Raw genomic sequence first — 26,490 nt, 5'->3', positions numbered from 1 at the left:
AATTTTTTTTATTTTTAAAGCTTTTATTTAATTTTTTTATTTTTTAATTAATTTTTATTTTTAATTTTTCTATTTTTAAAGCTTTTCATTTTATTTTTTAATTTTATTTTATATTTATTTTTTATTTTTAATTTTTCTAGTTTTAAAGCTTTTCATTTTATTTTTTAATTTTATTTTATATTTAATTTTTTATTTTTAATTTTTCTAGTTTTAAAGCTTTTTATTTTATTTTTTAATTTTATTTTTTATTTACTTTTTATTTTTAATTTTTCTATTTTTAAAGCTTTTATTTTTTAATTTTATTTTTTATTTATTTTTATTTTGAATTTTTCTATTTTTATAGCATTTATTTTATTTTTTTATTTTATTTTTTAATTTTATTTTTTAATTTTATTTTTATTTTTTTCTATTTTTAACGTTTTTAGTTTTTTTAATGTTATTTCTTAATTAATTTTTATTTTTAATTTTTCTATTTTTAAAGCATTTATTTTATTTTTTTAATTTTCTTTTTTATTTTTTTTTAATTTTTCTACTTTTAAAACTTTTTATTTTATTTTTTAATTTTTTTTAATTTACTTTTTATTTTTAATTTTTCTATTTTTAGAGCATTTTATTTTTTAATTTTATTTTTTAATTTTATTTTTATTTTTTTCTATTTTTAACGCTTTTAGTTTTTTTAATTTTATTTTTAATTTTTCTATTTTTAAAGCATTTTTTTTTAATTTTCTTTTTATTTTTATTTTTTATTTTTCTATTTTTTAATCTTTTTATTTTTTTAATTTAATTTTTATTTTAAAATTTTTCTATTTTTAAAGCATTTATTTTATTTTTTAATTTTTTTTTTAATTTAATTTTTATTTTTAATTTTTCTATTTTAAAGCTTTTGGGTTTTTTTAATGTTATTTTTTAATTATTTTTTTTTTTTTTCTATTTTTAAATCATTTAATTTTTTTTTTTAATTTAATTTTTTTTAAATTTTTCTAGTTTTAAAGCTTTTTTTTATTTTTCAAATTAATTTTTATTTTTTAGTTTTCTTTTTTTAAAGCATTTATTTTTTAAATTTTTTTGTGTAAGTTTTAATTTTTCTAGTTTTAAAGCATTTATTTTATTTTTTTTTTTAATTTTTCTAGTTTTAAAGCTTTTTATTTTATTTTTTAATTTTTTTAATTTACTTTTTATTTTTAATTTTTCTATTTTTAAACCAACTCAAGCTGGTGCTTGTGGTGGTGTTTGAGGGTCTTGCATTACAGCACTACCTTTAATGGAACTTTTACGGCATTTTACACTTTTTATTTTCGCTTTCATTTAATTTAGATTAATTTTGTTATTTTATTTTTTTATTTTTAAATTTTTCTATTTTTAATTTTTATTTTTAATTTTTCTATTTTTAAAGCTTTTTATTTTATTTTTTAATTTTATTTTTTAATTTTTCTATTCTTAAAGCTTTTGGGTTTTTTTAATTTTATTTCTTCATTAATTTTGTTTTTTATTTTTCTATTTTTAAAGCTTTTTATTTTAATTTTTTTATATTTTTAATTTAAGTTTTAGTTTTAATTTTTCTATTTTTAAAGCATTTATTTTATTTCTTAAATTTTATTTTTTATTTAATTTTTGGCTTTAATTTTTCTATTTTTAAAGCTTTTTATTTTATTTTTTAATTTTTCTATTCTTAAAGCTTTTGGGTTTTTTTAATTTTATTTCTTCATTAATTTTTTTATTTTTCTATTTTTAAAGCTTTTTATTTTCTTTCATTTGCTGCTGCCCAGACCCGCTCGGCCGCTGATTCTGGTGGTGTTTGAGGGTCCCCAGGACAAGGGAGGAGATGAGAATCTTGACTCCCCCTTTCAGAAGGCTGAAATATTATTTTATGATCTCTATTCTATTAAAAGAAAATGAGATATTAGAACTACACTAAAAGAGCAAGGAGACATCAGAAAGCTGGAAAGGAATGAATAATAAAAACCTGGGACTGCTCACAGCCCCGACACCGCTGGACCATGATTGGTCATCAAGTAGAAACAATGCACAGGAGACCAACCCAAGATGCCCCTGTTGCTAAACCATCTCCAGCCCACACTCCACAGCCACCAGATTGTTATTGGTTCCATTTCTGTTCTGAGGCTTCTCAGGAGAAAAAACCCAGCAAAAGGATTTTCATCAAACACGTCAGTGCCAGGTGATGGCACAGGCAGCATGGGCTGGCAGAGGTCACTGTGTCATCCCTGCCAGCCCAGGTGTCACAGCAAGGAGGAGAGAGTTCACCTTTAATGTGTGTGTGGTGTTGTATTGCTCTGTACTGCTCTGTATCGCTCGGTATCGCTCTGTATCGCTCTGTACTGCTCTGTATTGCTCTGTATCGCTCTGTATTGCTCTGTATCGCTCTGTATCGCTCTGTACTGCTCTGTATCGCTCTGTATCACTGTGTCGTTCTGTGTCGCTCTGTATCGCTCTGTATCGCTCGGTATCGCTCTCTATCGCTCTGTACTGCTCTGTATCGCTCTGTATTGCTCTGTATCGCTCTGTATTGCTCTGTATCGCTCTGTGTCACTCTGTATCGCTCTGTATCGCTCTCTATCGCTCTCTATCGCTCTCTATCGCTCTGTACTGCTCTGTATCGCTCACCGTGTGCTCACCCTGTGCTCACCCTGCAATACAGAGCAGTACAACACCACACACACATATTAACACAAGGCGATAACCTTGTTCTATTTTCATTACAGGTTGATTTATTGTTACAGGAAACCCAAAACAACAAAAGCACGCAGAAAACAACACTCATCTAACCATTAACACCGGAATCCACCCAAATTTGGGAATCCCGGAGCCTTTTCCGTGCCCTGGGGCCAAACCCGGCAGTGCCAAAGGACAAAACTCCACCTGGAAACGCGGGACGGGCCCTCAGGGTTAATTGGGGCGTTAATTGCACCCCACTAATTAACACACACAGCTCCGAATCATCCCAGGAGAGCCAATCCCCTCCTCGGGAAAATTCCCAGCCCTCCAAGCAGAGCTGGGAAAAGGGATTAAATTCCAGGGTCTTTTTGGTGTGTCCTGAGCTGCAAATCAGGAAAATCCAGGTCATTAACGAACTTTATTAACAATGGGAGCTCACTGAGTTGCCATGGCGACAACAGGAGGAATCAACAAACACAGAGACACTTCCAGAGGGAGCAGGATTTCCCTGGATTCGGATTTACAGAGCCAATCCCAGGGTTTTTTAGCAATTTTTTAGGATTTTAAGGGGAGCAGAGGTGGTTGTGTCACAACCAGGATTTGGGAAGAGGCCCCCCCTTCCCCCTCTGGAAAAAATGGGATAAAAGCACAGGAAAATTGCTCTGGGAACAAGGAAAAAAAATTCCTGCTAAATGTGGGGAAAAAACCCCAATCTGGCATTCCAGAGTGGGGAAAAACCGGGAAGAGAGGATGGGAATGGCCAAGGGGAGGGAGTGGGGGGAAAGCTGGGGTGGGGGACTGGGAATTTCCTTCTCCAGGAGAATTCCTAGCGGAACTGGAGGGGGCTGATGCGCAGCCCCAGCACGTCCTTCCCGATCTCCGTCACCTGCAGGGACAAAGAGAGGATTCAGGGGTGAAAATTCGGGATTTAGGGGTGAAAATTCGGGATTTAGGGGTGAAAATTCAGGATTTAGGGGTGAAAACTCAGGATTTAGGGGTTGGTTTTGTGGCTGTCACTCCTGAGCCTGTGCTGGGAGCTCTGGGAAGGGTTTGGGAGCATCCTGAGATCTCTTGGGGGATTTGTGTGGAAATTTGAGGAGTTATTTAAGATATTTCCATGGATATTGAATTTTTTTTTTTGGATGGACGAGATTCCCCCTCAGCCTCCTCCAGACCAACCAGGCCCAACTCTCACAGGCCTCCCTTGTGAGAAAAACTTCAGAGCCCAAATCCCCTCTCAGACGAGAGATTTTTTTGGCATTTTGGAGATGTTTCCATGGATATTGAAGATATTTCCACGGATATTGGAGTTATTTCCACAGCTGGATAAATTTCCCCCTCAGTCTCCAACCGACCAACCAGGCCCAACTCCCACAGGCCTCCCTTGTGGGAAAAAGGCTCCAGAGCCTAAATCCCCTCTCAGAGGAGAGATTTTTGGAGTTATAGGAGATATTTCCATGGATATTGAAGATATTTCCACAGACATTTAAGATATTTCCATGGATGGATGAGATTCCCCCTCAGCTTCCTCCAGACCAACCAGGCCCAACTCCCACAGGCCTCCCTTGTGGGAAAAACACTCCAGAGCCCAAATCCCCCCTCAGAGGAGAGATTTTTGGGGATATTTAAGGTATTTCCACAAGTATTTGAGGTATTTCCATGGATATTTGAGATATTTCCATGGATGGAGAAGTTTCCCCCTCAGCCTCCTCCAGCCCAACCAGGCCCAACTCCCACAGGCCTCCCTTGCGGGAGAGACCCCAAACCCCCTCCGGAACCACAAAATTTCCCCCATGAGGGCAGCGCTGACCCCTCAAACCACCTCTAAACCCCGATTTCTCCCAGCCCACAGCTCAGCGGGATGCAATTCCCACAGAACCAGCGGTGTCCCCTCACCGTGGTGACGCGGCAGATCTGTCCCCGGAACTCGGGGCTGTAGCAGGCCCCGCTGAGGGGACACTTCTCCACGGCTTTGCCGCGGTAGATGGGGCGGTAGGAGGTGGCGCAGATGTCGAAGGGGTTGTGCTGGTCGTAGTTGAGCTGGTGGCTGTCAATGGGGTTCTTCTCGCACGCCGCCAGGATCTTCCGCGTCTGGGAAGGGCAGCGCCGTGAGCACGGGGAAGGGGGACACCCCAAAATGGGTCACGGCAAAGGTTGGGGGACAGGGATACCCTAAAAAGGGTCACAGTGGGAGTTTGGGGACAGGGACATCCCAAAAAGGGTCACAGTGGGAGTTTAGGGACAGGGACATCCCAAAAAGGGTCACAGTGGGGGTTTGGGGCAAGGATACCCCAGAAAAAGGTCACAGTGGGAGTTTGGGGACAGGGACATCCCAAAAAGGGTCACAGTGGGAGTTTGGGGACAGGGACACCATAAAAAGGGTCATAGTGGGAGTTTAGGGACAAGGATAACCCCAAAAAGGGTCATGGCGGGGGTTTGGGGACAGGGATACCCCAAAATGGGTCACAGTGGGAGTCTGGGGACAAGGATACCCCAAAAAGGGTCACAGTGGAGGTTTGGGGACAGGGACACCCCAAAAATGGTATCACAGGAAGGGTTCCACACCTGAGGGCCTCAGCTCGGGTTTGGGGACAAGGACACCCCAAAAATGGTGTTTCCCAACTTGAGGGCCTCATCTGAGGATCTCACCCTTGAGTTTGGGGACAGGGCCATTTGGGGTCTCACCTGCTGGGCCACCTCGGGCTTGGGGCCAAGCTCGAGCAGGCGCCGGGCGAAGGTGGCAGCGCTTTTGAAGTTCTTGAGCTTGAAGAAGAGGTTGAGGGCGGTGCGGAGCACCAGGATCATGTGCACGGGCTGCAGGTTGGAGTGTGTGAAGTAGGCGGCCATCTGCCAGGGAAAGCAAGGGTTAAAATCCTTAGGAATAACGGGAATTATGACAGGGAATCCCTTTTTTCCCCTGTTGTGTTTGCGTTGAAGGCAGAATTCCAAACTTCCAGTGAGGTTTTTACCACCTCAGGAATCTCACATTTCCCCCTCAGAAATCCCACATTTCCCCTTCATGAATTCTGTGTTTTCCTTTCAGTAATTCCCTCATCTCCTCCCTCAGGAATTCCACATTTCCCTCCTCAGGAATTCCCACATTTTCCCCCTCAGAAATTCCCACATTTCCCCCTCAAGAATTCTGTGTTTTCTCCCTCAAGAAGTCTCTCATTTACCCCCTCAGGAATTCCACATTTCCCTCCTCAGGAATTCCATGTTTTCCCCTCAGGAATTCCTTGTTTTTCCCCTCAGGCCTCCCTCACCTCACAGATCCTCTTCTGCTGCTCCAGAGTCTCTTTGGGCAGTTTCTTCCTCTCGATCTCCATGGACAACCCCACGATGTATTCCCGGCATATGGCGACCAGTTGCTGTGCCTTTGGGACAAAACCGGGGATCAAACCCTTCCCTGGGGACACCCCAGGATCGGGATGGGAAATCCCACGTTTCCCCCCTCAGGAATCCCACAACTTCCCCCTCAGAAATCCCGTATTTCTCCCCTCAGGAATTCTCACATTTCTCCCCTCAGGAATTCCTACATTTCCCCCTCAGGAATTCCGTGTTTCCCCCCTTCAGGAATTTCCACATTTTCCCCTCACGAATTCCCACATTTTCCCCCTCAGGAATTCCCACATTTCCCCCCTCAGGAATTCCATATTTTTTCAGGGCAGAATCCCCACATTTCCCCCTCAGGAATTCCACATTTCCCCCTTGGGAATTTCCGTATTTCCCCCTGGGGAATCCCATGTTTTTCATGGAATTCCATGTTTTCCATGTTCCCACATTTTCCTCTCACTAATCCCACATTTTTCCCTCAGGAATTCCCACATTTCCCCCTCATGGATCCCACATTTCCCTTTCAGAAATTCCATGTTTTTCAGGGCAGGATCCTCACATTTCCCCCTCAGGATTTCCCACATTTCCCTCCCTCAGAAATCCCCGTCTTTTCCCCCTCAGTAATTACATGTTTACTCCCTTCAGAAATTTCCACATTTCCCCCTCAGGAATTCCATGTTTTTCAGGGCAGGAATTCCCACATTTCCCCCTCACAAATCCCACATTTCCCCCTCACAAATTCCATGTTTACTCCCTTCAGGAATTTCCACATTTCCCCCTCAGGAATTCCATGTTTTTCCGGGCAGTATTCCCACATTTCCCCCTCAGGAATTCCCACATTTCCCTCCCTCAGAAATCCCCGTATTTCCCCCCATCACGAATTCCACGTTTGCCCCTCACGAATCCCACATTTCCCCCTCAGGAATTCCATGGTTTTCAGGGCAGGATTCCAACACCTCTCCCTCAGAAATTCTGTGTTTTCCAAGGCAGGAATTCACACATTCCCCCCCTCGCGAATTCCCACATTCTCAGGGCAGGATCCCCACATTTCCCCCTCGGGAATCCCACCGGGACGCCGCCCCACCCCTGACCTCGGCGATCTCCTGCTTGTTGTCCACCACCAGCAGGGGCACGCTGAGCAGGATCAGCCGGAATTTCTCCACGGCCTCCTCGAACTTGCCGGCCGTGGTCAGCTGGTAGCAGAGCTGCAGCCGCTGGATCAGGTCGTTCAGCTTCAGCCCCACGGCCGGCAGCGCGTTCTTCAGCCCGGCCTCCTTCCTGCCGCCCCGAGAAAATTCCGGAATTCCGGGTTTAGGGACGAGGGTGGTGGTGAGGGTTGTGTGGGCCCGGTGAGGGTGGGGTGGAATTCCCGGAGCGGCCCAAGGAATTCCTGGGAATTCCCCCCAGGGATGGGAATGCACCTCCCCGAGTCCCTTCCAATGGCTCCCGATGCTTTCCCATGGAAAAAAAAATCCATTGGAAAAATGGTGCTTTTTCCATCCTAAACCGGGCCTGGTGCTTTTCCATGGAAAAATTCTCCCAAATATCCAACCTAAACCTGGCCTGGTGCTTTTCCATGGAAAAAGTACATGGAAAATGGAATTTTGGGAAAATGGTTCCCAATGCTTTTCCATGGAAAAATTCCATGGAAAAATGGAATTTTCCAATGCTTTTCCATGGAAAAATTCCCCTGAATGTCCAGCCTAAACCTGCCCTGGTGCAACTTGAGGAGTTCCCTCTCATCCCATCTCCATTCCCTGGGATCTGATCCCAAATCCCCGCTGGCAGATCCCAAATTCCCCCTGGATCCCCCTTTTCTCCAGGCTGAGCCCACCCTCAGCTCCCTCAGGATTCTCCATTCCCTTTTTCAGCTCCATTCCCTGGATTCTGCCCCGAGCTCAGCTCCAAACCCATCTCTTCCCCCCCACACAATTCCCAGCTCTCTCCACAAACCGGGAATTCCGGCTCCTCCTCATCCCTGGAGCTGCCCAGGGAATTCCTGGAATTCTGAGCGTCCAGCTCGGACCGGCTGGGCTCGTTCCCAGCCTCATAAATCCGGGATTTCTCCCCTGGAAAAACCCCTGGAAGGCGGGAAAGGCGCGTCCCAGTGCTCACCAGTTGCGGTGCGGGAACCCGTACATGGCGGGGAGGCTGGGAAGAGCCTGGAATGTCGTCCTGCCCCGGGAGAAGGTCTGCAGGAAGAGCTGCTTGTAGGGCCCGAAGTTGGTCACTCCCACCTGGTCATGGAGCAGCTGAGGGGGGAAAAAAAAAAAAAAAAACCAAAAAAAAATCATGGATTGGGTCGGGAAAACCTGGATCAGGCAGCGCCGAGGCCTCGCTCTGGGTCATGTCCACAGGAGAACGGGGATGGAATATTCCCAGATGGATGCAAAGTGAGGATTCAGGGGAAAGGAGGCGTTCTTCCATTAAAAATTCCATGGAGAACTCACCCTCATGGCTGTCTCGAAGGATCCTGCCAGGATGTGATCCACGGGGAGCTGGGAATTGTTGCACCACACCTGGGAAAGAGGGAAGGGAATCCAGGTGGGATTGGGATGGGCAGAGTTCCCACAATGGGCTCACAAATCCCAAATAAAAACCAAAAAGAGAAAGGGAAAAGGAGGGAATCCCCGGTTTTCCAAGGAAATCCAGGATTTTACCTGGGCTGGGCTGGTGCCTTTGGTGGGAGGCACAAAGAATCCATCCTCAGCCGTTCCTGCAGGGCCGGCAGGGACATCCTGAGGGAAAATCCCGGAATTCCAGCTGAAACCCCAGCTGGATGAGCCCACAGAACATTCCCTGCCTCCCAAATTCCCCAGGAATTGGCGCTGGGACTCCCCAGGATTCTCCTACCAGCTCGGGGGGAAGATCCAAATCTTCTTCCACCTCCCATCCTCCTCCTTCCTCCTGCCCTTTTCCCGTTCCTTCCTCTCCGAATCCTTCCCCGGCATCCACGAATCCGTCTGCAGGGAGCAGGGAACGTCACAGGGGTCCCACGGGCGGGGGAATGGAGCTTTCCCAAGGGAAATTCCAGGGTTTTCCCACCTTCATCCAGCTGCAGCTCGGCGTCCTCGCCCCAGCCCTCGGTGCCCACGGTGTCGATGTCGATGTCGGCAGCCAGGGCTCCTCCTTTCCCTGAAAAAAAAAAACAGGGAAAGACCCTTGGAAAATAATTCCATGAGGGGAACACCCCACCCTGCCTCTGTGCTGTGGCATCTCGGGGTGGGATTTTGCGGAATTTCGGGATTTATGAGGGTGGGGGGAGCTCCAGGATCATGGGGCTCATCCCCAGCTGGACGCCCACTCTGAATTCCAGGAATTACAATCCCAGCCCTGATCCCATTCCCAGGGGTCAATCCCACTCCCAGGGGTCAATCCCAGCCCTGATCCCATTCCCAGGGGTCAATCCCATTCCCAGGGGTCAATCCCAGCCCTGATCCCATTCCCAGGGGTCAATCCCAGCCCTGATCCCATTCCCAGGGCTCAATTCCAGCCCTGATCCCATTCCCAGGGGTCAATCCCATTCCCAGGGGTCAATTCCAGCCCTGATCCCATTCCCAGGGGTCAATCCAATTCCCAGGGATCAATTCCAGCCCTGATCCCACTCCCAGGGGTCAATCCCAGCCTGATCCCATTCCCAGGGGTCAATCCCAGCCCTGATCCCATTCCCAGTCCCTCCCACCCCCATGGCCTCACACCCCACACCCTTCCCCAGTTTTCCCAGCCCCTTTTTCCCCAATTCCCAGAACATTCCATGGGTTTGCCAGGACCACAGCAACCTCCCAGCGCCCATCCCAAACGCCGGGAATGCCGGGAATGCGGGGAACGCCGACCTTTCCCGGCGATGGAGCCCTCGAAGAAGCCCTTGGACACGGTCAGCAGGGGCCAGTTGGTGTCCAGGGGCAGCACCGGGGCCGGCGGCTGCAGCAGCCGCGCCTCGGGATCCACGGCCGGGATCTGGGACACGCCGGGAAAACGTCGGGATGCGCCGGGAAAATCCCGGGAAGGAGCTGCCTCGCCGTTAACAGCTCCTTCCCACATCCCTGGAGTTTTCCAGGAGTTCTCCCCACTGGAACCCACAGTTCCCTTTCTAAATTCCTGGAGTTTTTCCAGGAGCCCCCTATCCACTCCTTCCTGAATTCCAGGAGTTTTCCAGGATTTCCTCCATCCCCACCATTCCCTCCTTCCCAAATTCCAGGTGTTTTCCTCACCGGACCCCACTGTTCCCTTCCCGAATTCCAGGAGTTTTCCAGGAGCCACCACCCCTTCCCTCCTTCCCGAATTCTAGGAGTTTCCCAGGATTTCTCCCAGGCCCATCCCCATCCCCTCCCTCCCAAACTCCCAAAGTTTTTCCCGGAGTTTTTCCCAGCGTTCCCACCGTCTCCTTCTCGGGATCGAAGGATTCCCGCAGGCTCTCGGCCTCCTCGTCCAGCCCGTGCGTGGCGGCCGTCAGGAACGCCAGGGACTCTGGAAAAATAACGGGAATGGCCACAGGAATAACGGGAAACACTGGGAATGGCCGTTGGAATAATGGGAATAACCACTGGAGTAACAGAAATGCTTGGGGATCCAAGAGCCTTTCCTGAACTTCCAGGGCAGCATTCCTGGCGGGAATGACTTCCTCTGCCCAGAATTCCTGTCAGGAAGGACTCCCCATGCCTGGAAGCCCCAGAATTCCCATTGGGAAGGACTCCCCGTGCCCGGAATTCCCGGAATTCCATCGGGAATGACTCACTCTGGCCGCAGTTCCGCAGGATCCGCACCCTCTCGGCCACGTCCCCCAGGTACAGCGCGTTCTGGTAGTGCCCGCTCATGTCCTTCCGGATCTCCGCTGGAAAAATGGGAAAACCGGGAATCAGCCGCCGTTCCCGAGACCGGGAAAACCGGGAATCAGCCGCCGTTCCCAACCCAATAAAACTGGGAATCAGCCGCTGCTCCAGCCCCAGGAAAACCTGGAATCAGTCAGATTCCCAGCCCCAGGAAAACTGGGAATCAGCTGCCGTTCCTGGTCCCAATAAAACCAGGAATCAGCTGCCATTCCCAACCCAATAAAACCAGGAATCAGCTGCCATTCCCAACCCAATAAAACCTGGAATCAGTCAGATTCCCAGCCCCAGGAAAACTGGGAATCAGCTGCCGTTCCCAGCCCCAGGAAAACCGGGAATCAGCCGCCGTTCCCAACCCAATAAAACCGGGAATCAGCTGCTCTTCCAGCCCCAGGAAAACCAGGAATCAGCCGCCGTTCCCAGCTCAGGAAAACCGGGAATCAGCCGGGATTCCCGGCCCCAATAAAACCAGGAATCAGCTGCCATTCCCAGCCCTGGGAAAACCGGGAATCAGACGCTGTTCCCAGCCCCAGGAAAACCGGGAATCAGCCGCCATTCCTGGTCCCAATAAAACCAGGAATCAGCTGCCATTCCCAACCCAGGAAAAGCGGGAATCAGGCGGGATTCCCGGCGGGAATGCCGGGGCTCTCACCGATCTTCATCATCTTGCGGAGCTTCTCCAGGTTGCCGGTGATGAGGTAGAGGAAGGAGAGGCGGTCGAAGTTCTTGGTGCGCTGGTAGCACATCTCCACCACCTGGTGGTTGCCCTGCAGCAGGGCCACCTCGCCCAGCTTCTCCCAGCAGCCCTTGTCGTCCAGCGCCTTGGCTGCCTCCAGGGCGATCTGTGACAGGGAATTCCGGGGTCAGAGGGATCGGGAATGGGGTCAGAGGGACTGGGAATGGGGTCGGGAATGGGGAATGGGAGCAGGGATAGCGGCAGGGCCACCTCGCCCAGCCCTTGTCATCCAGAGCCTTGGCTGCTGCCTCCAGGGCGATCTGTGACAGGGAATTTTGGGGTTAGAGGGATCGGGAATGGGGTCAGAGGGATTGGGAATGGGGTCAGAGGGATTGGGAATGGGGTTAGAACTGGGGAATGGGAGCAGGGATTGCAGCACAGCCACTTCCCCTGGCAGCCCTTGTCATCCAGAGCCTTGGCTGCTGCCTCCAGGGCGATCTGTGACAGGGAATTCTGGGGTTAGAGGGATCGGGAATGGGGTCAGAGGGACTGGGAATGGGACTGGGAATGGGGTCGGGAATGGGGAATGAGAGCAGGGATGGTGGCAGGGCCACCTCGCCCAGCCTCTCCCAGCAGCCCTTGCTGTCCGAGCCTCGGCTGCCTCCAGGGCGATCTGTTCCCAGGGAACGTCCCAAAAACGTCCCAAAATACCCAAAACCAAACTTCCCAGAATGTCCCAAAACGCCTCAAAGCGGCTGAGAACGCCCCCAAACTTCCCACAGTGTCCCAAAATGCCCCGGAACATCCCAGAAGCTGGCGTCACCTCCGTGCTGCCGCACTCCAGGGCCAGGCTGAGGCGCGTTTTTCCCAAAACATCCCCACGTGCCCCAGAACGTCCCAAAAAGCCCCGGAACGTCCCAGAAAGCCCCGGAATGTCCCCAGAGCCGGCGTCACCTCGATGTTGCCGCACTCCAGGGCCAGGCTGAAGCGCGTTTTCTCGTCCTTGACGAAGTGCAGGGCCACCTCGGGGTAGCCCTTGCGCTGCAGGTAGGCGATGATCGACTGCCCCACCAGCTTGGCGTTCCGCACCATGTGCAGCACCTGCGGGCAGGCCCAGATCCTGGGGAAAGGCTCTTCCCAAAATCCCTGGGGAAAGGCTCTTCCCAAAATCCCTGGGGAAATGCTCTTCCCAAAATCCCTGCGGAAAGGCTCTTCCTAAAAATCCCTTGGGAAAGGCTCTTCCCAAAATCCCTTGGGAAAAGCTCTTCCTAAAAATCCTGGGGAAAGGCTCTTCCCAAAAATCCTGGGGAAAGGCTCTTCCCAAAAGCGTTGAGAAAGGATATTCCATCCCTGGGAAAGGCTCTTCCCAAAATCCCTTAGGAAAGGCTCTTCCTAAAAATCCCTTGGGAAAGGCTCTTCCTAAAAATCCTGGGGAAAGGCTCTTCCCAAAATCCCTTGGGAAAAGCTCTTCCCAAAATCCCTTGGGAAAGGCTCTTCCTGAAAATCCCTGGGAAAAACTCTTCCTGAAAATCCTGGGGAAAGGCTCTTCCCAAAAGCCTTGGGAAAGAATCTTCCATCCCTGGGAAAGGCTCTTCCTCTCCTTGGGAGAGGCCCTTCCAAGCACCCTCAGGAAAGGCTTTTCCCATCTTCAGGAAAGGCTTTGCCAGCCCCTATTCCCGAAGGCTGCAGCCCCTACTCCCAAATCCAGAATCCTCAGGGAATCCTACACTTTTCCCCATTCCCAGATTTGTTTCCTGACCTCACCAAACTTCCCTGTGGATGAGGGCGAGTTTGAGGCGGAACTCGGCGGGGTCGATGCTGAGCACGTGGGGCCGGCACTCCCGATTTTCACCCGCCATTCCCAACCCCGCTTTTCCCTCGTTCCCAACCCCATTTCCCCCCATTTTTCCCCAATTCCCAATCCCATTTTTTCCCACTTTTCCCCATTCCCAGGCTTATTCCTGACCCCATCCTATTTCCTCTTGATGAGGGCGAGTTTGAAGCGGCTTGGTGGGGTCGATGCTGAGCACTCCCGATTTTGATCCACCATTCCCAACCCCACTCTTCCCTCATTCCCAAACCCGCTTTTCCCCTATTTTTTCCCATTTCCAATCCCATTCCCAGGTTCATCCCTGACCTCATCGTATTTCCTGTTGATGAGGGCGAGCTTGAAGCGGAACTCGGTGGGGTCGATGGTGAGCACGCGGGGCCGGCACTCCCGGTCCAGGCAGTAAACGTTGTTGCCCTTCACGCGCGTCACGTAGATGGGCAGGTCCAGCGTGCGGATGATCCCGTGGTCCCTGCGCCGGGGAGGGGGCGACATTCCCGGTGGGAATTCCCGGGGAGAATTCCCGGGGAGAGAGAATTCCCAGACATGCCAGGGAATTCCTGGTGAGCTCACAGAGAAGTCCACACCATCCTGGTGAGAATTCCTGACCATCCCAGGGAACTCCCAACCATCCCAAGGAACTCCTGTCGCCATCCCAGTGAGAATTCCTGTCGCCATCCCAGTGACAGTTCCTGACCGTGCCAGGGAATTCCTGTCACCATCCCAGGGAATTCCAGCCATCCCAGTGAGCTCCTGACCATCCAAGGAACTCCTGCCCATCCCGGTGACAATTCCCGCCCATCCTGGTGACGATTCCTTCCATTCCCAGTGACGATTCCTGCCCCTCCCGGTGACAATTCCCGCCCATCCTGGTGACAATTCCCGCCCATCCCGGTGACAATTCCTGTCACCATCCCAGTGACAATTCCCACCCATCCTGGTGATGATTCCCTCCATTCCCGGTGACGATTCCCTCCATTCCCGGTGACGATTCCCTCCATTCCCAGTGACGATTCCCACCCATCCCGGTGACGATTCCCTCCATTCCCAGTGACAATTCCCGCCCATCGCAGTGACGATTCCCTCCATTCCCGGTGACAATTCCCGCCCATCCCGGTGACAATTCCTGTCACCATCCCAGTGACAATTCCCACCCATCCCAGTGACGATTCCCTCCATTCCCGGTGACAATTCCCGCCCATCCCGGTGACAATTCCTGTCACCATCCCAGTGACAATTCCCACCCATCCCAGTGACAATTCCCTCCATTCCCGGTGACGATTCCCTCCATTCCCGGTGACAATTCCTGCCCATTCCCAGTGACGATTCCCTCCATTCCCGGTGACAATTCCCTCCATTCCCGGTGACGATTCCCGCCCATTCCCGGCGGGAATTCCCGCCCCTCCCGCTCCCGGAGCAGGGCTGACCCCGAGGTGACGGCGTATTTGATGTGGTTGCTGGTGGTGTAGATGAAGACGCCGCTCTCGTCCCAGGCGCCGCTCTTGACCCGGATGTTCTCGTGGATCTGGCACAGCGACTCCAGCTTCCGGTTGCAGATCAGGATGGCTGGGAACGGAGGGAAACCGGGAATTGCGGGGAACGACCGGAATAACGGGAATGAGGGAATGAATTACGGGAACGGTGGGAACGGAGGGAACCCAGGGATTGAGGGCATTGCAAGGATTGCAGGGAACGACGGGAATGATGGAGTTATGGGAACAGAGGGAACCCGGGAATTACGGGAATGATGGGAATTGCAGGGAATTACGGGAATGATGGGAATGATGGGAATGAGGGAATTACAGGAATGATGGGAATTGCAGGGAATGAGGGAATGATGGGAATTGCAGGGAATTACAGGAATGATGGGAATTGCAGGGAATTACGGGAATGATGGGAATGATGGGAATTGCAGGGAATTACGGGAATGATGGGAATTGCAGGGAATGAGGGAATTATGGGAACAGAGGGAACCCGGGAATTACGGGAATTGCAGGGAATGAGGGGAATGAGGGAATTACAAGAATGATGGGAATTGCAGGGAATGAGGGAATTATGGGAATGATGGGAATGAGGGAATTACAGGAATGATGGGAATTGCAGGGAATGAGGGAACTGGAATTACAGGATGGGAATTGCAGGGTATGACGGGAACCCGGGAACGAGGGAATTACGGGAATGATGGCAATGACAGGAACAATGGGAACGAGGGAATTACGGGAATAACTTGGGTAACAGGAGTAATGGGAATTACAGGAATAGGATTGAGAACGGGGATGGGGATGGGAATAACAGGGATTGTGGGAATTAAGGGAATGGGGATGGGAATAATGGGAACGAGAATGAGAATTACAGGAATGGGAATGAGAACAGGGACCAGGATGGGGATGGGAATAATGGGAATTTTCCCCCGGAGCTCACCGTGCTTGGCCAGCAGCGCCACGTGGGACATGTCGGCCGACCAGATCACGTACTTCACCTTGGAGATCTTCACCGAGGCCAAGGTCCTGGAAAAATCCCAGATCCCGGATCAGGGAATGGCCCAAAATCCAGCCCTGGGATCCCAAAAAACCCCAGTGGATCTCAAAAAAAAACCCAGCAGATCCCAAAAAAAACCCAGATCCCAAAAACCCCCAGCAGATCCCAAAAAACCCCCAGATCCTAAAAAAAAAACAGATCCCAAAAAAAAAACCAGATCCCAAAAAAAAAAACCAGATCCCAAAAACCCCCAGCAGATTCCCCAAAAAAACCCCAGATCCCAAAAAAAAAATCCAGATCCCAAAAACCCCCAGCAGAGTCCCCAAAAAAACCCAGCAGATCCCAAAAAAAACCCAGATCCCAAAAACTCCCAGCAGATCCCAAAAAACCCCCAGCAGATCCCTTCTCCAGCCTTTCCCAGCTCTCCACAGGAACAAGCAGGATTTGGGGTGGGGAAAGTGGGATTTAGGGGGGAAAAACAAAAGGGATTTGGGAAGGAAAAAACCCAGGATTTAGGGGGGAAAAAAAGGGGATTTAGGGGAAAGAAAAACAGGATTTGGGGTGAAAAAAGAGGAGGATTTACGGTGGAAAAAAAAACAGGATTTGGCGCACAAAAAGCAGGTTTTAGGTGCAGAATTCCCGGAAAATTCCCAGAAAATTCCCGGAAAATCCCCACCTTTTCTGCTGGACGTCGAAGAGGGTGATGGAGTCGGAGTCCCTCAGGAGCAGGTTCCCGGTGCCCGCGTAGAAAATCTCGTCGCAGTTGGGAACCGGAACCTTCTTGGTGATCTCGTTCTTCAGGTTCTTGATCAGGATCTGCCCCCAGGAAGAGAATTCCCGGATTTTAGGGGGAATTCCCAGATTTTGGGGGGAATTCCCAGATTTTGGGGGGAATTCCCAGATTTCGGGGGGAATTCCCAGATTTTGGGGGGAAATCCCAGATTTCGGGGGGAATTCCCAGATTTTGGTGGGGTTTTTAGGGAAGGCAGGGAGGGTTTTGTGCCCCTTGGGCTGGAGCAGAGTTGGGTTTTTCCAGGATTTTTCCCACTGTTTTTGAGGGAGCACAAAGAGCTGGGTTGGGAATCAGGGTTTTCCCGGAATTCCGGGGTTTTGGAGGTTGGAAAAGCATCAAACCCAACCCAAATCCCGGGAATCCCTCGGACACCTCCAGGGATGGGGATCCAACCCCCCCTGAGCCCCTTCTGACACTTCCCAACCCTTTTTCCATGGAAAAATCATCCCAAATTTCCAGCCCTGGCACAGCCCGAGGCCGTTCCCTCTTGTCCTGCCCCATTCCCTGGGATCAGATCCCAATTCCCCCCTGGATCCCCCTTTTCTCTGGGATCAGCCCCCCCAGCTCCCTCAGGATCCTCCATTCCCTTCTCCAGCTGCTCCAGCCCCGTTCCTGCTTTTCCCACCCCTTTTTCTTTCTGGGATCAGGTTCCTCTGGATCCAATCCCTGTTATCCCAATCCCAGGTTTATTGGTATCAGGTCCCCCCTTGGATCTGATCCCCATTATCCCAATCCCCAGTATCCCAATCCCAACCCTTTTTCTGGGGATCAGGCACCCCTGGATCTGATCCCCGTTATCCCAACCTCCCACTTTTCCAACCACTCTTAATTGGGATCAGGCCCCTCTGGATCCAATCCCTGTTATCCCAATCCCAGCCCCTTTTTTTGGGACCAGGGCCCCCCTGGATCTGATCCCATCGTCCCGATTTCCCATTTTTTTCCTGGTTTTTCCCGTTTTTTTTCCCGGTTTTTCCCGGGATCTCACCGAGTGCATCCTGTCCAGGACGGCGAATCGGTTCCGCGCCACCCACACGGCCGTGAGCCCCGAGGAGCGCTTCCCCTCCGGAGCTGCGATCCCAAAAAAAACCACGGGATCAAACTGGGAATCCGGCCGGGATCAACCCGGGATAAACCCAGGATTGACCCAGGATCAACCCCGGAATCCAGCTGGGATCAACCCCAGATAAACCCGGGATCAAACTGGGAATCCGGTCGGGATCAACCCAGGATTAACCCGGGATCAAACTGGGAATCCGGCCGGGATCAACCCGGGATTAACCCCGGATAAACCCGGGATCAACCCCAGGAATCCGGCCGGGATCAACCCAGGATAAACCCCGGATAAACCCAGGATCAAACTGGGAATCCGGCCGGGATCAACCCAGGATTAACCCCAGATAAACCCGGGATCAAACTGGGAATCTGGCCAGGATCAACCCAGGATAAACCCCAGATAAACCCAGGATCAAACTGGGAATCCGGCCGGGATCAACCTGGGATAAACCCTGGATAAACCCGGGATCAACCCCAGAATCCGGCTGGGATCAACCCGGGATTAACCCGGGATTAACCCAGGATCAACCCCGGATAAACCCGGGATAAACTCTGGGAATCTGGCTGGGATCAACCCAGGATAAAGCCTGGAATTCGGCTGGGATCAACCCCAGATAAACCCAGGATAAACCCAGGATAAACCCCGGAATCCGGCCAGGATCAACCCAGGATAAACCCGGGATAAACCCAGGATAAACCCTGGGAATCTGGCCGGGATCAACCCAGGATTAACCCCAGATAAACCCGGGATCAACCCCAGGAATCTGGCCGGGATCAACCCCAGATAAACCCGGGATAAACCCGGGATCAATCCATTAGGACGGGGTTTATGGGACGGGATTGATAGGACAGGATTGGGATGGGATCAATGGGATTTATAGGGTGGGATGAGATTTATACAATGGGATCTACAGGATGGGATTTATGGGATGGGATTTATGGGATGGGATAGGAATTACAGGATGGGACTGGGATTTATGGCATGGGACTGGAATGAGATTCAGGGGATGGGATTTAAAGAATAGGATTGGGATGGGGTTTATGGGATGAGGCTGAAAGAATGGGATTGGGATGGGATCGATGGGAATGACGGGATGAGATTTATAAAAGGGGATTTACAGGGTAGGATTTGTGGGATTCACGGGATAGGACAGGATGGGGTTGGGATGGCAATAAGGAATCAGTGGGATTTGTGGGATCAGTGGGATGAGACCAATGGGATTTTATGGGACGAGTGGGATTTGTGGGATGGGGTTCAGAAGCCGGCATGGGATCCGGATTCCTCCTGGATTCGCATCCCAGAATCCCGGAATTTTTGGGATCAGAAGGGACCCAAAGCCCCCTCCCATTCCATGGGGCAATGCCCCCGTCCCAGGCTGCTCCAGCCTCAGATATTCCATAAAAATCCCGAATTTTCAGCCAGAAAAGGCCCTGAAAATCCCTGAAAATCCCCGAAATGTGGAACTCGAGGGGTTTTCCTCCCAAAAAATGCGGAATTTGAGGGGTTTGTCCCAAAACTGCGGGATTTGAGGAATCTTTCCCAAAACTGTGGGATTTGATGAATTAAAAAAAAAAAATAAATAAAGAAGTGGAATTTGAGGGATTTTCCCCCCAAAAATGTGGAGGTTGAGGGATTTTTCCCCAAAAAGCTCAGGGATTTAAAGGATTTTTCCCAAAAACTCAAGGATTTGAGGGTTTTGTCCCCAAACCCTCCCCGAGGCCGGGCCCTTCTCCCTCCTCTGGCTGCGGAATTTTCCCTTTTCCCTCTTTTTGTTTTTTGGGACCCAGCTGCTCCTCCATCAAATCCAGGGATTTGATTGATCTTCCCAATATCCCAGCTGGAAAAACTTCCCAAAAAAAAAACCAATTTTTTTTTTTGTTTGTTTTTTTGTCCCCGTTCTTTGCCTCCAAATCCGCCCCAGCAGGGAAATATTCCCCGCTCCAAAAACCCTCCGGAATCCATAAATCCCTGGAAAAGGCCCCAAATCCATCACTGCTCCCTGGCGGGGGGAGCAGCTGGGATTTAAAACCGGGACAAAAACCCAATAATTTGGGAGTTTTCATCCCATTAAATCAAGGCTTGGGATCGTAAATTCCTCCCACCCCATAAAAACTAAAATAAAAAATCAGGTGGAATTTGCCAAGAAAGGGAAAAAAAACCAAAATCATTCCTGGGATTGTCACTTTTAAAGGGTTTTTTTTTTTGTGGATGAAACATCCCAAAAATCGGCCTGAGATCCATCAAGTCTGGACAGAGCCAGGAAATCTCCAGCTGGGAGGAAAAATTTGGGAAGGGAAAGGAGAAATTCCTGCTAAAATATGGATGGGGGGCTGGAAAAGTTTGAATTTTTCAAAGGGAGAAGGGGGGAAAGCTGCCAAAAAAAAAAAACAGGGGGAAAAAAACGAAAAATTTGGGGGAAAAAAAGGAGATTTTTGGGGATAAAGGATGGGAATTCCTGGGGTTTTTGGGAGCTCGGGCCGCACCCACCGTCGGGATTTTGGGAATCTGCGTCCTTGGGAATGGTGTACAGGTCGTAGGTGCTGTTCTCCAGGTTGCTGGCTCGCTGTGGGAGGAAAAATGGGGCATTTTAGGGCATTTTTACCCAAAAAAAATCAGGGGTTTGAGGCATTTTTAAAAAAAAAATCAGGGATTTGAGGGATTTTTCCCCCAAAAAAATCAGGGGTTTGAGGCATTTTTACCCCCAAAAAAATCAGGGATTTGAGGGATTTTTCCCAAAAAAAAAATCAGGGATTTGAGGTTTTTTTTCTCCAAAAAATCAGGGGTTTGAGGCACTTTTTCCCCAAAAAAAATCAGGGGTTTGAGGCATTTTTACCCCCAAAAAATCAGGGGTTTGAGGCATTTTTACCCCCAAAAAATCAGGGGTTTGAGGCATTTTTCCCCCCAAAAAAAAAAATCAGGGGTTTGAGGCATTTTCCCCCCCCCAAAAAAATCAGGGGTTTGAGGCATTTTCCCCCCCCCAAAAAAATCAGGGGTTTGAGGCATTTTTCCCAAAAAAAAATCAGGGATTTGAGGCATTTTTTTCTCCAAAAAATCAGGGGTTTGAGGCATTTTTCCCCCAAAAAAAACCCCATGGAATTTAAGAGATTGTTTCCCCCCAAAAAATGTGGAATTTAAGGGATTTCCCCCCAAAAAAAAGAGTGGAATTTAAGGGATTTCCCCCCCCCAAAAAACACTGCAGAATTTAAGGGATTTTTCCCAGAAAAGAGGAATTTAAGAGACTTTTTCCTCAGAAAAAAGGAGGAATTTAAGGCATTTTCCCATTTTAAAAAATGTGGTATTTGAGAGGTTTTTCCCCACCCCAAAAAAATGGAATTTGAGGGATTGAGATTTTTCCCCCCCCAAAAAAAAAACCCCAGGGATTTGAGGGATTTTCTGCCCCAAAAAAGTGCAATTTGAGGGATTTCCTCCCTAAAAAACCAAAAAATTCAAGGGATTTTCTGCCCCAAAAAAACAGGAATTTGAGGGATTTTCTGCCCCAAAAAAGTGGAATGTGAGGGATTTCCTCCTTAAAAAAAACAAAAATTCAAGGGATTTTCTGCCCCAAAAAAACCAAAAATTCAAGGGATTTTCTGCCCCAAAAAACCAGGAATTTGAGGGATTTTCTGCCCCAAAAAAGTGGAATTTGAGGGATTTTTCGGAGGAATAAAGTGGGATTGGAGGGGTTTTCCCCCAGGGTCGGGGATTTGGGGGATTTTCCCCCAAAAACCCCGGGATTTTGGGACTCACGGTGCAGAGCAGCACGGAGTTCTCAGCTGGGTTGTAGCTCATGCTGAACACCGGGAACTTGGAGCCGCTGGGAAGGAAAAAAACGGGAATTCGGGAATTCTGGGGGGGGCTGGGGCGGATTTGGGGGAATTCGGGAATTCTGGGGGGGTTTGGGGCGGATTTGGGGGAATTTGGGAATTCTGGGGGGGGGTTGGGGCGGATTTGGGGGAATTTGGGAATTCTGGGGGGGTTGGGGCGGATTTGGGGGAATTTGGGAATTCTGGGGGGGTTTGGGATGGATTTGGGGGAATTTGGGAACTCTGAGGTGGTTTGGGATGGATTTGGGGATGGATTTGGGGATGGATTTGGGGATGGATTTGGGGATGGGTTTCAGGGATTTTGGGATGGATTTTGGGGTGGATTTGGGGATGGGTTTCAGGGATTTTGGGATGGATTTGGGGATGGGTTTCAGGGTGGATTTGGGGATGGGTTTCAGGGATTTTGGGGTGGATTTTGGGATGGATTTCAGGGATTTTAGGACGGATTTTAGGATGGATTTGGGGATGGGTTTCGGGGTGGATTTGGGATGGGTTTCGGGGATTTTGGGGTGGATTTGGGATGGGTTTCGGGGTGGATTTGGGATGGGTTTCAGGGTGGATTTTGGGGTGGATTTCGGGGTGGATTTGGGATGGGTTTCGGGGATTTTGGGGTGGGTTTGGGGCCCTGGGCCCGCCGTGCCTGCGGAGCTGCATGACGGCCACGTCACGGGAGCTGCCGAAGTCGAGCTGCCGCAGGAAGCGATCCTTGACGTAGAACAGGGAATTCCCGTGCACGGCCAGCGCCGGCCGCTCCCGCTCCAGCTTGAACACCAGCATGCCCCCGTCGTGGCCTGGGCGGGGAAACACACCCGGAGTTACAGCGGGAAAAACACCCGGAGTTACAGTGGGAAAACACCCGGAGATACAGGGAAAAACACCCGGAGTTACAGCAGGAAAAACACCCGGAGTTACAGCGGGGAAAACACTGGGAATTCCAGGGAAAAACACCCGGAGTTACAGCGGGGAAAACACCCGGAGATACAGGGAAAAACATCCGGAGATACAGCGGGAAAACACCCGGAATTACAGCGGGAAAACACCCGGAGTTACAGCGGGAAAAACACCGGGAATTCCAGGGAAAAACACCCGGAGTTACAGCGGGAAAAACACCCGGAGATACAGCGGGAAAACACCCGGAGTTACAGGGGAAAACACCCGGAGATACAGGGGAAAACATCCGGAGATACAGCGAGAATCACACCCAGAGATACAGCGGGAATCACACCCAGAGATACAGCGGGGAAAACACAAGGAATTCCGGGGAAAAATACCCGGAATTCCAGGGAAAAATACCCGGAATTCCAGGGAAAAACACCCGGAATTCCAGGGAAAAACACCCGGAGTTACAGCGGGAATCACACTGGGAATTCCAGGGAAAAACAACCAGAATAGCAGTGGGAATTACACCAGGAATTCCAGGGGAAAACACCCGGAATAGCAGCGGGAATTACACTGGGAATCCCAGGGAAAAAACACCGAGAATTCCAGGGGAAAATACCTGGAATTACAGCTGGAATTACACCGGGAATTCCAGGGAAAAATACCCGGAGTTACAGCTGGAATTTGGGGATCCCCAGCTGGAATTTCGGGGTTCCCAGCCAGAATTCGGGGGTTCCCAGCTGTAACTTCGGGGTTCCTAAGGGTATTTTGGGGTTCCCAGATGGAATTTTGGGGATTCCCAGCTGGAATTTGGGGGTTCCCAAATGGAATTTTGGGAATTCCCAGCCAGAATTTGGGGATCCCCAGATGGAATTTGGGGGCTCCCAGATGGAATTTTGGGGATCCCCAGACGGAATCTGGGAATTCTCAGCCGGAATTTGGGGGTTCCCAGCTGTAACTTTGGGGTTCCTAAGGGTATTTTGGGATCCCCAGCTGGAATTCCGGGGCTCACCGGCCGCGAACAGGTTGAGGTTGGGATGCGCCGCCAGCACCCAGAACCGGTCGTGGTCGCGCCGGAACGTCTGGACTCCGGTCCTGGAAGTGGAGGGGAGGGGGAAAAATCCTGGAATTGCCCCAATCCCGGGAATTCCCGGCGCTGCCGAGGGCCCCTCCCGGCCCCGGGGCGGCACTGACCGCTTGGACATGTCCCACACCCGGATGCTCTTGTCCTCGGAGTTGCTGAGGATCAGCTCCTGGCGCGGGTGGAAAACGGCGCAGGAAACGTTGTTGTAGTGGCCCCGGCACGTGTCCACCTCCCAGGCCTTGGATTCTGGGAAAAAACAGGGGGAAATCCAGGGAAAACGGGGAAACAATCCCGGAGAAATGGGAAAAAATCCCAGAGAAATGGGAAAAAATCCCAGAGAAATGGGAAAAAACCCAGAGAAATGGGAAAAAACATCCCAGAGAAATGGGAAAAAATCCCGGAGAAATGGGAAAAAATATTCATGGAATGGGGAGAAACAGCAGGGAAATGGGGAGAAACAACAGGAAAATGGGAAAAAAACAGCGGAGAAAGTGAGAAACCAGCCCAGCACGTGGTCACCTCCCAGGCCTTGGATTCTGGGAAAAATAGGGGGAAATCCAGGGAAAACGGGGAAAAAATCCCAGAGAAATGGGAAAAAATTCATGGAATGAGGAGAAACAACGGGAAAATGAGGAAAGAACAGCAGAGAAAGGGAGAAAGCAGCTTGGCAAGTGGCCACCTCCCAGGACTTGGATTCTGGAAAAATCAGGGAAAAATCTGGGGAGGAAGGGAAAAATCATGGAGAAATGGGGAAAAAACACAGAGAAATGGGAAAACCAGCAGGGGAATGGGGAGAAACAACAGGAAAATGGGAAAAAACAGCAGAGAAAGGGAGAAAGCAGCCCAGCAAGTGGCCAAATTCCATGGCTTGGATTCTGGAAAAATCCAGGGAAAAAGGGAAAAAATCCCAGAGAAATGGGAAAAAATATTCATGGAATGGGGAGAAACAGCAGGGAAATGGGGAAAGAGCCCAAGGAATTGGGGAGAAACATCAGGGAAATGGGAAAAAACCAGCCCAGAAACGGAGAAACCGGCCCTGGACGTGGGCAAATTCCATGGCTTGGGTTCTCTGGGATTTGGGGGGAAATTCAGGGACAAAGGGAAAAAAATTCATGGGATGGGGAAAAGCAGCGGGAGAATGGGAGAAGTGGGGGAAAACCCTGGGGAAAAAAAAGGAGGAATGGGGGAGAATAGAAAGGGAAACGGGAGGAAAGGGGGGAAAAAAACCCTGGAAAATGGGAGGAATGGGAAGGGAAAAGCTCCCCAAAACTGGGGAGAAAAAGCAGGAAAACACCAGGAATGGGGGATTCCCACTTTTCCCCATCCCCAGCACAATCCCGAGCCTTTTTCCCGGTTTTTTCCCTTTTTTTTTTCCCATTTTTTCCCCATTTTTTTCCCATTTTTCCCTGGTTTTTTTTCCCTTTTTTTCCCATTTTTCCCTGGGGTTTTTTTCCCTTTTTTTTCCTCGTTTTTTTTTCCTTTTTCTTCTCGTTTTTTTTTCCCATTTCTTTCCCCATTTTTTCCCATTTTTTTCCTTGGGTTTTTTTCCCATTTTTTCCGTTTTTTTTCCCTTTTTTTTTTTCCTCATTTTTTTCCCTTTTTCTTCTCGGTTTTTCCCCATTTTTCCCCGGTTTTTTTCCCACTTTTCCTTTTTTTTTCCCCGTTTTTTTCCCCGTTTTTTCCCATTTTTTTCCCAGTTTTTCCCCATTTTTTTCCCGTTTTTCCCCGTTTTTCCCCATTTTTTCCCCGTTTTTTTCCCAATTTTCCCCATTTTTTCCCCGTTTTTTCCCCATTTTTTTCCCCGTTTTTTCCCTCACCGTTCATCCTCCAGATCTTGACCTGGCGGTCGTCGGCCCCGGACACGATGAGGGGCATGGAGGGGTGGAAGGCGGCCCAGTTCACGCCCCGGTCATGGCCCTGGAAAAGCAGGAATGAGGGAAAATCCAGGGGAAAAATCCAGGGAAAAAATCCAGGGAATGAGGGAAATCCAGGGAAAAAATCCAGGGAATGGGGGAAATCCAGGGGCAATGAGAGGAATGGGGAGAAACCCCCAGGAATGGGGGGAAAAGCAGAAAATTCCTTCTGGAATCCCCCCCAGGACAGGGATTGAAGCGTGAGGGGATTTCCATGGATCCTCCAGGGATTTCCCACAGAATTCCAATGGATCCCTCATGGATTTCCCACAGAATTCCAATGGATCCCCCATGGATTTCCCACAGAATTCCAATGGATCCCCCATGGATTTCCCACAGAATTCCAATGGGTTTCCCATGGATTTCCCACAAATTTCCAATGGATTTCCCACAGGTTTCCCATGGATCCTCCCATGGATTCCCCACGGATTTCCTGCTATTTTCCACAGAATTCCAATGGATTTCCAATAGATTTCCAATGCATTTCGCACAGATTCCCCACAGATTCCCCATGGAGTCCCTGCCATTTTCCATGGATCCCCCATGGATTCCCTGTGGATCCCCCATGGATCCCCCATGGATCCCCCACGGATTCCCCTTGGATCCCCTGTGGATCCCCCATGGATTTCTGACAGTTCCAATGGATTTCCAATGGATTTCCCACAGGCTTCCCATGGATCCCCCATGGATTTTCTGCCATTTTCCATGGATCCCCCTTGGATTCCCCTTGGATCCCCCCTGGATCCCCCCGGATCCCCCTGGATCCCCCGGCACCTCCAGCACGTGTTTGACCACGGCGTCGGTGGTGCCGAACAGATCCACGCCGGTGATGCCGCGCACGTCCGACTCCACGGCGCCCGGGGACAGGTTCTTCTTCCGGAGCCCTGCAGCGCGGAAAAGCCCGGAAAAACCCGGGATAAATCCGGGATAAACCCAGGTTTCCCATGGATCACCCCCTGAATCTCACCGATATGTCCCACACACCCTCACGCTCTGGTCCATCCCACTCCATTCCCATTTTTCCATGGATTTTCCCAGTTTTTCCATGGAATCTCACCGGATATGTCCCACACCCATTTTTCCATGGATTTTCCCATTTTTCCCATGGATTTTCCCCTGGAATCTCACC

General features: G+C 49.7%; 1 protein-coding gene across 1 annotated transcript; it reads right to left on the bottom strand.

Moving 5' to 3' along the window:
• Window positions 1–3,072: 3,072 nt before the first annotated feature.
• On the bottom strand, window positions 3,073–26,458 carry COPA (COPI coat complex subunit alpha). The gene is made up of 28 exons (XM_036397664.2): window positions 26,419–26,458; window positions 26,136–26,245; window positions 25,266–25,365; window positions 23,559–23,694; window positions 23,377–23,459; window positions 22,126–22,276; window positions 21,409–21,475; window positions 20,149–20,224; window positions 17,593–17,675; window positions 16,491–16,630; window positions 15,758–15,843; window positions 14,764–14,902; window positions 13,646–13,808; window positions 12,463–12,609; window positions 11,485–11,674; window positions 10,742–10,837; window positions 10,385–10,473; window positions 9,840–9,963; window positions 9,052–9,141; window positions 8,860–8,969; window positions 8,667–8,744; window positions 8,457–8,525; window positions 8,122–8,258; window positions 7,098–7,284; window positions 5,937–6,047; window positions 5,359–5,520; window positions 4,570–4,764; window positions 3,073–3,559 (listed from the first exon to the last, which is right to left on the bottom strand). Exons 1-28 carry the CDS (start codon window positions 26,456–26,458, stop codon window positions 3,500–3,502), a joined length of 3,219 nt encoding a protein of 1,072 aa, XP_036253557.1. The 3' UTR covers window positions 3,073–3,499.
• Between the last annotated feature and the right edge of the window lie 32 nt (window positions 26,459–26,490).

Source organism: Molothrus ater, chromosome 29 (genome assembly GCF_012460135.2).
Source record: "Molothrus ater isolate BHLD 08-10-18 breed brown headed cowbird chromosome 29, BPBGC_Mater_1.1, whole genome shotgun sequence".
NCBI lineage: Eukaryota > Metazoa > Chordata > Aves > Passeriformes > Icteridae > Molothrus > Molothrus ater.
Note: the sequence above shows the minus strand (reverse complement) of the source record. Positions and strands in the feature narration are given on the sequence as shown.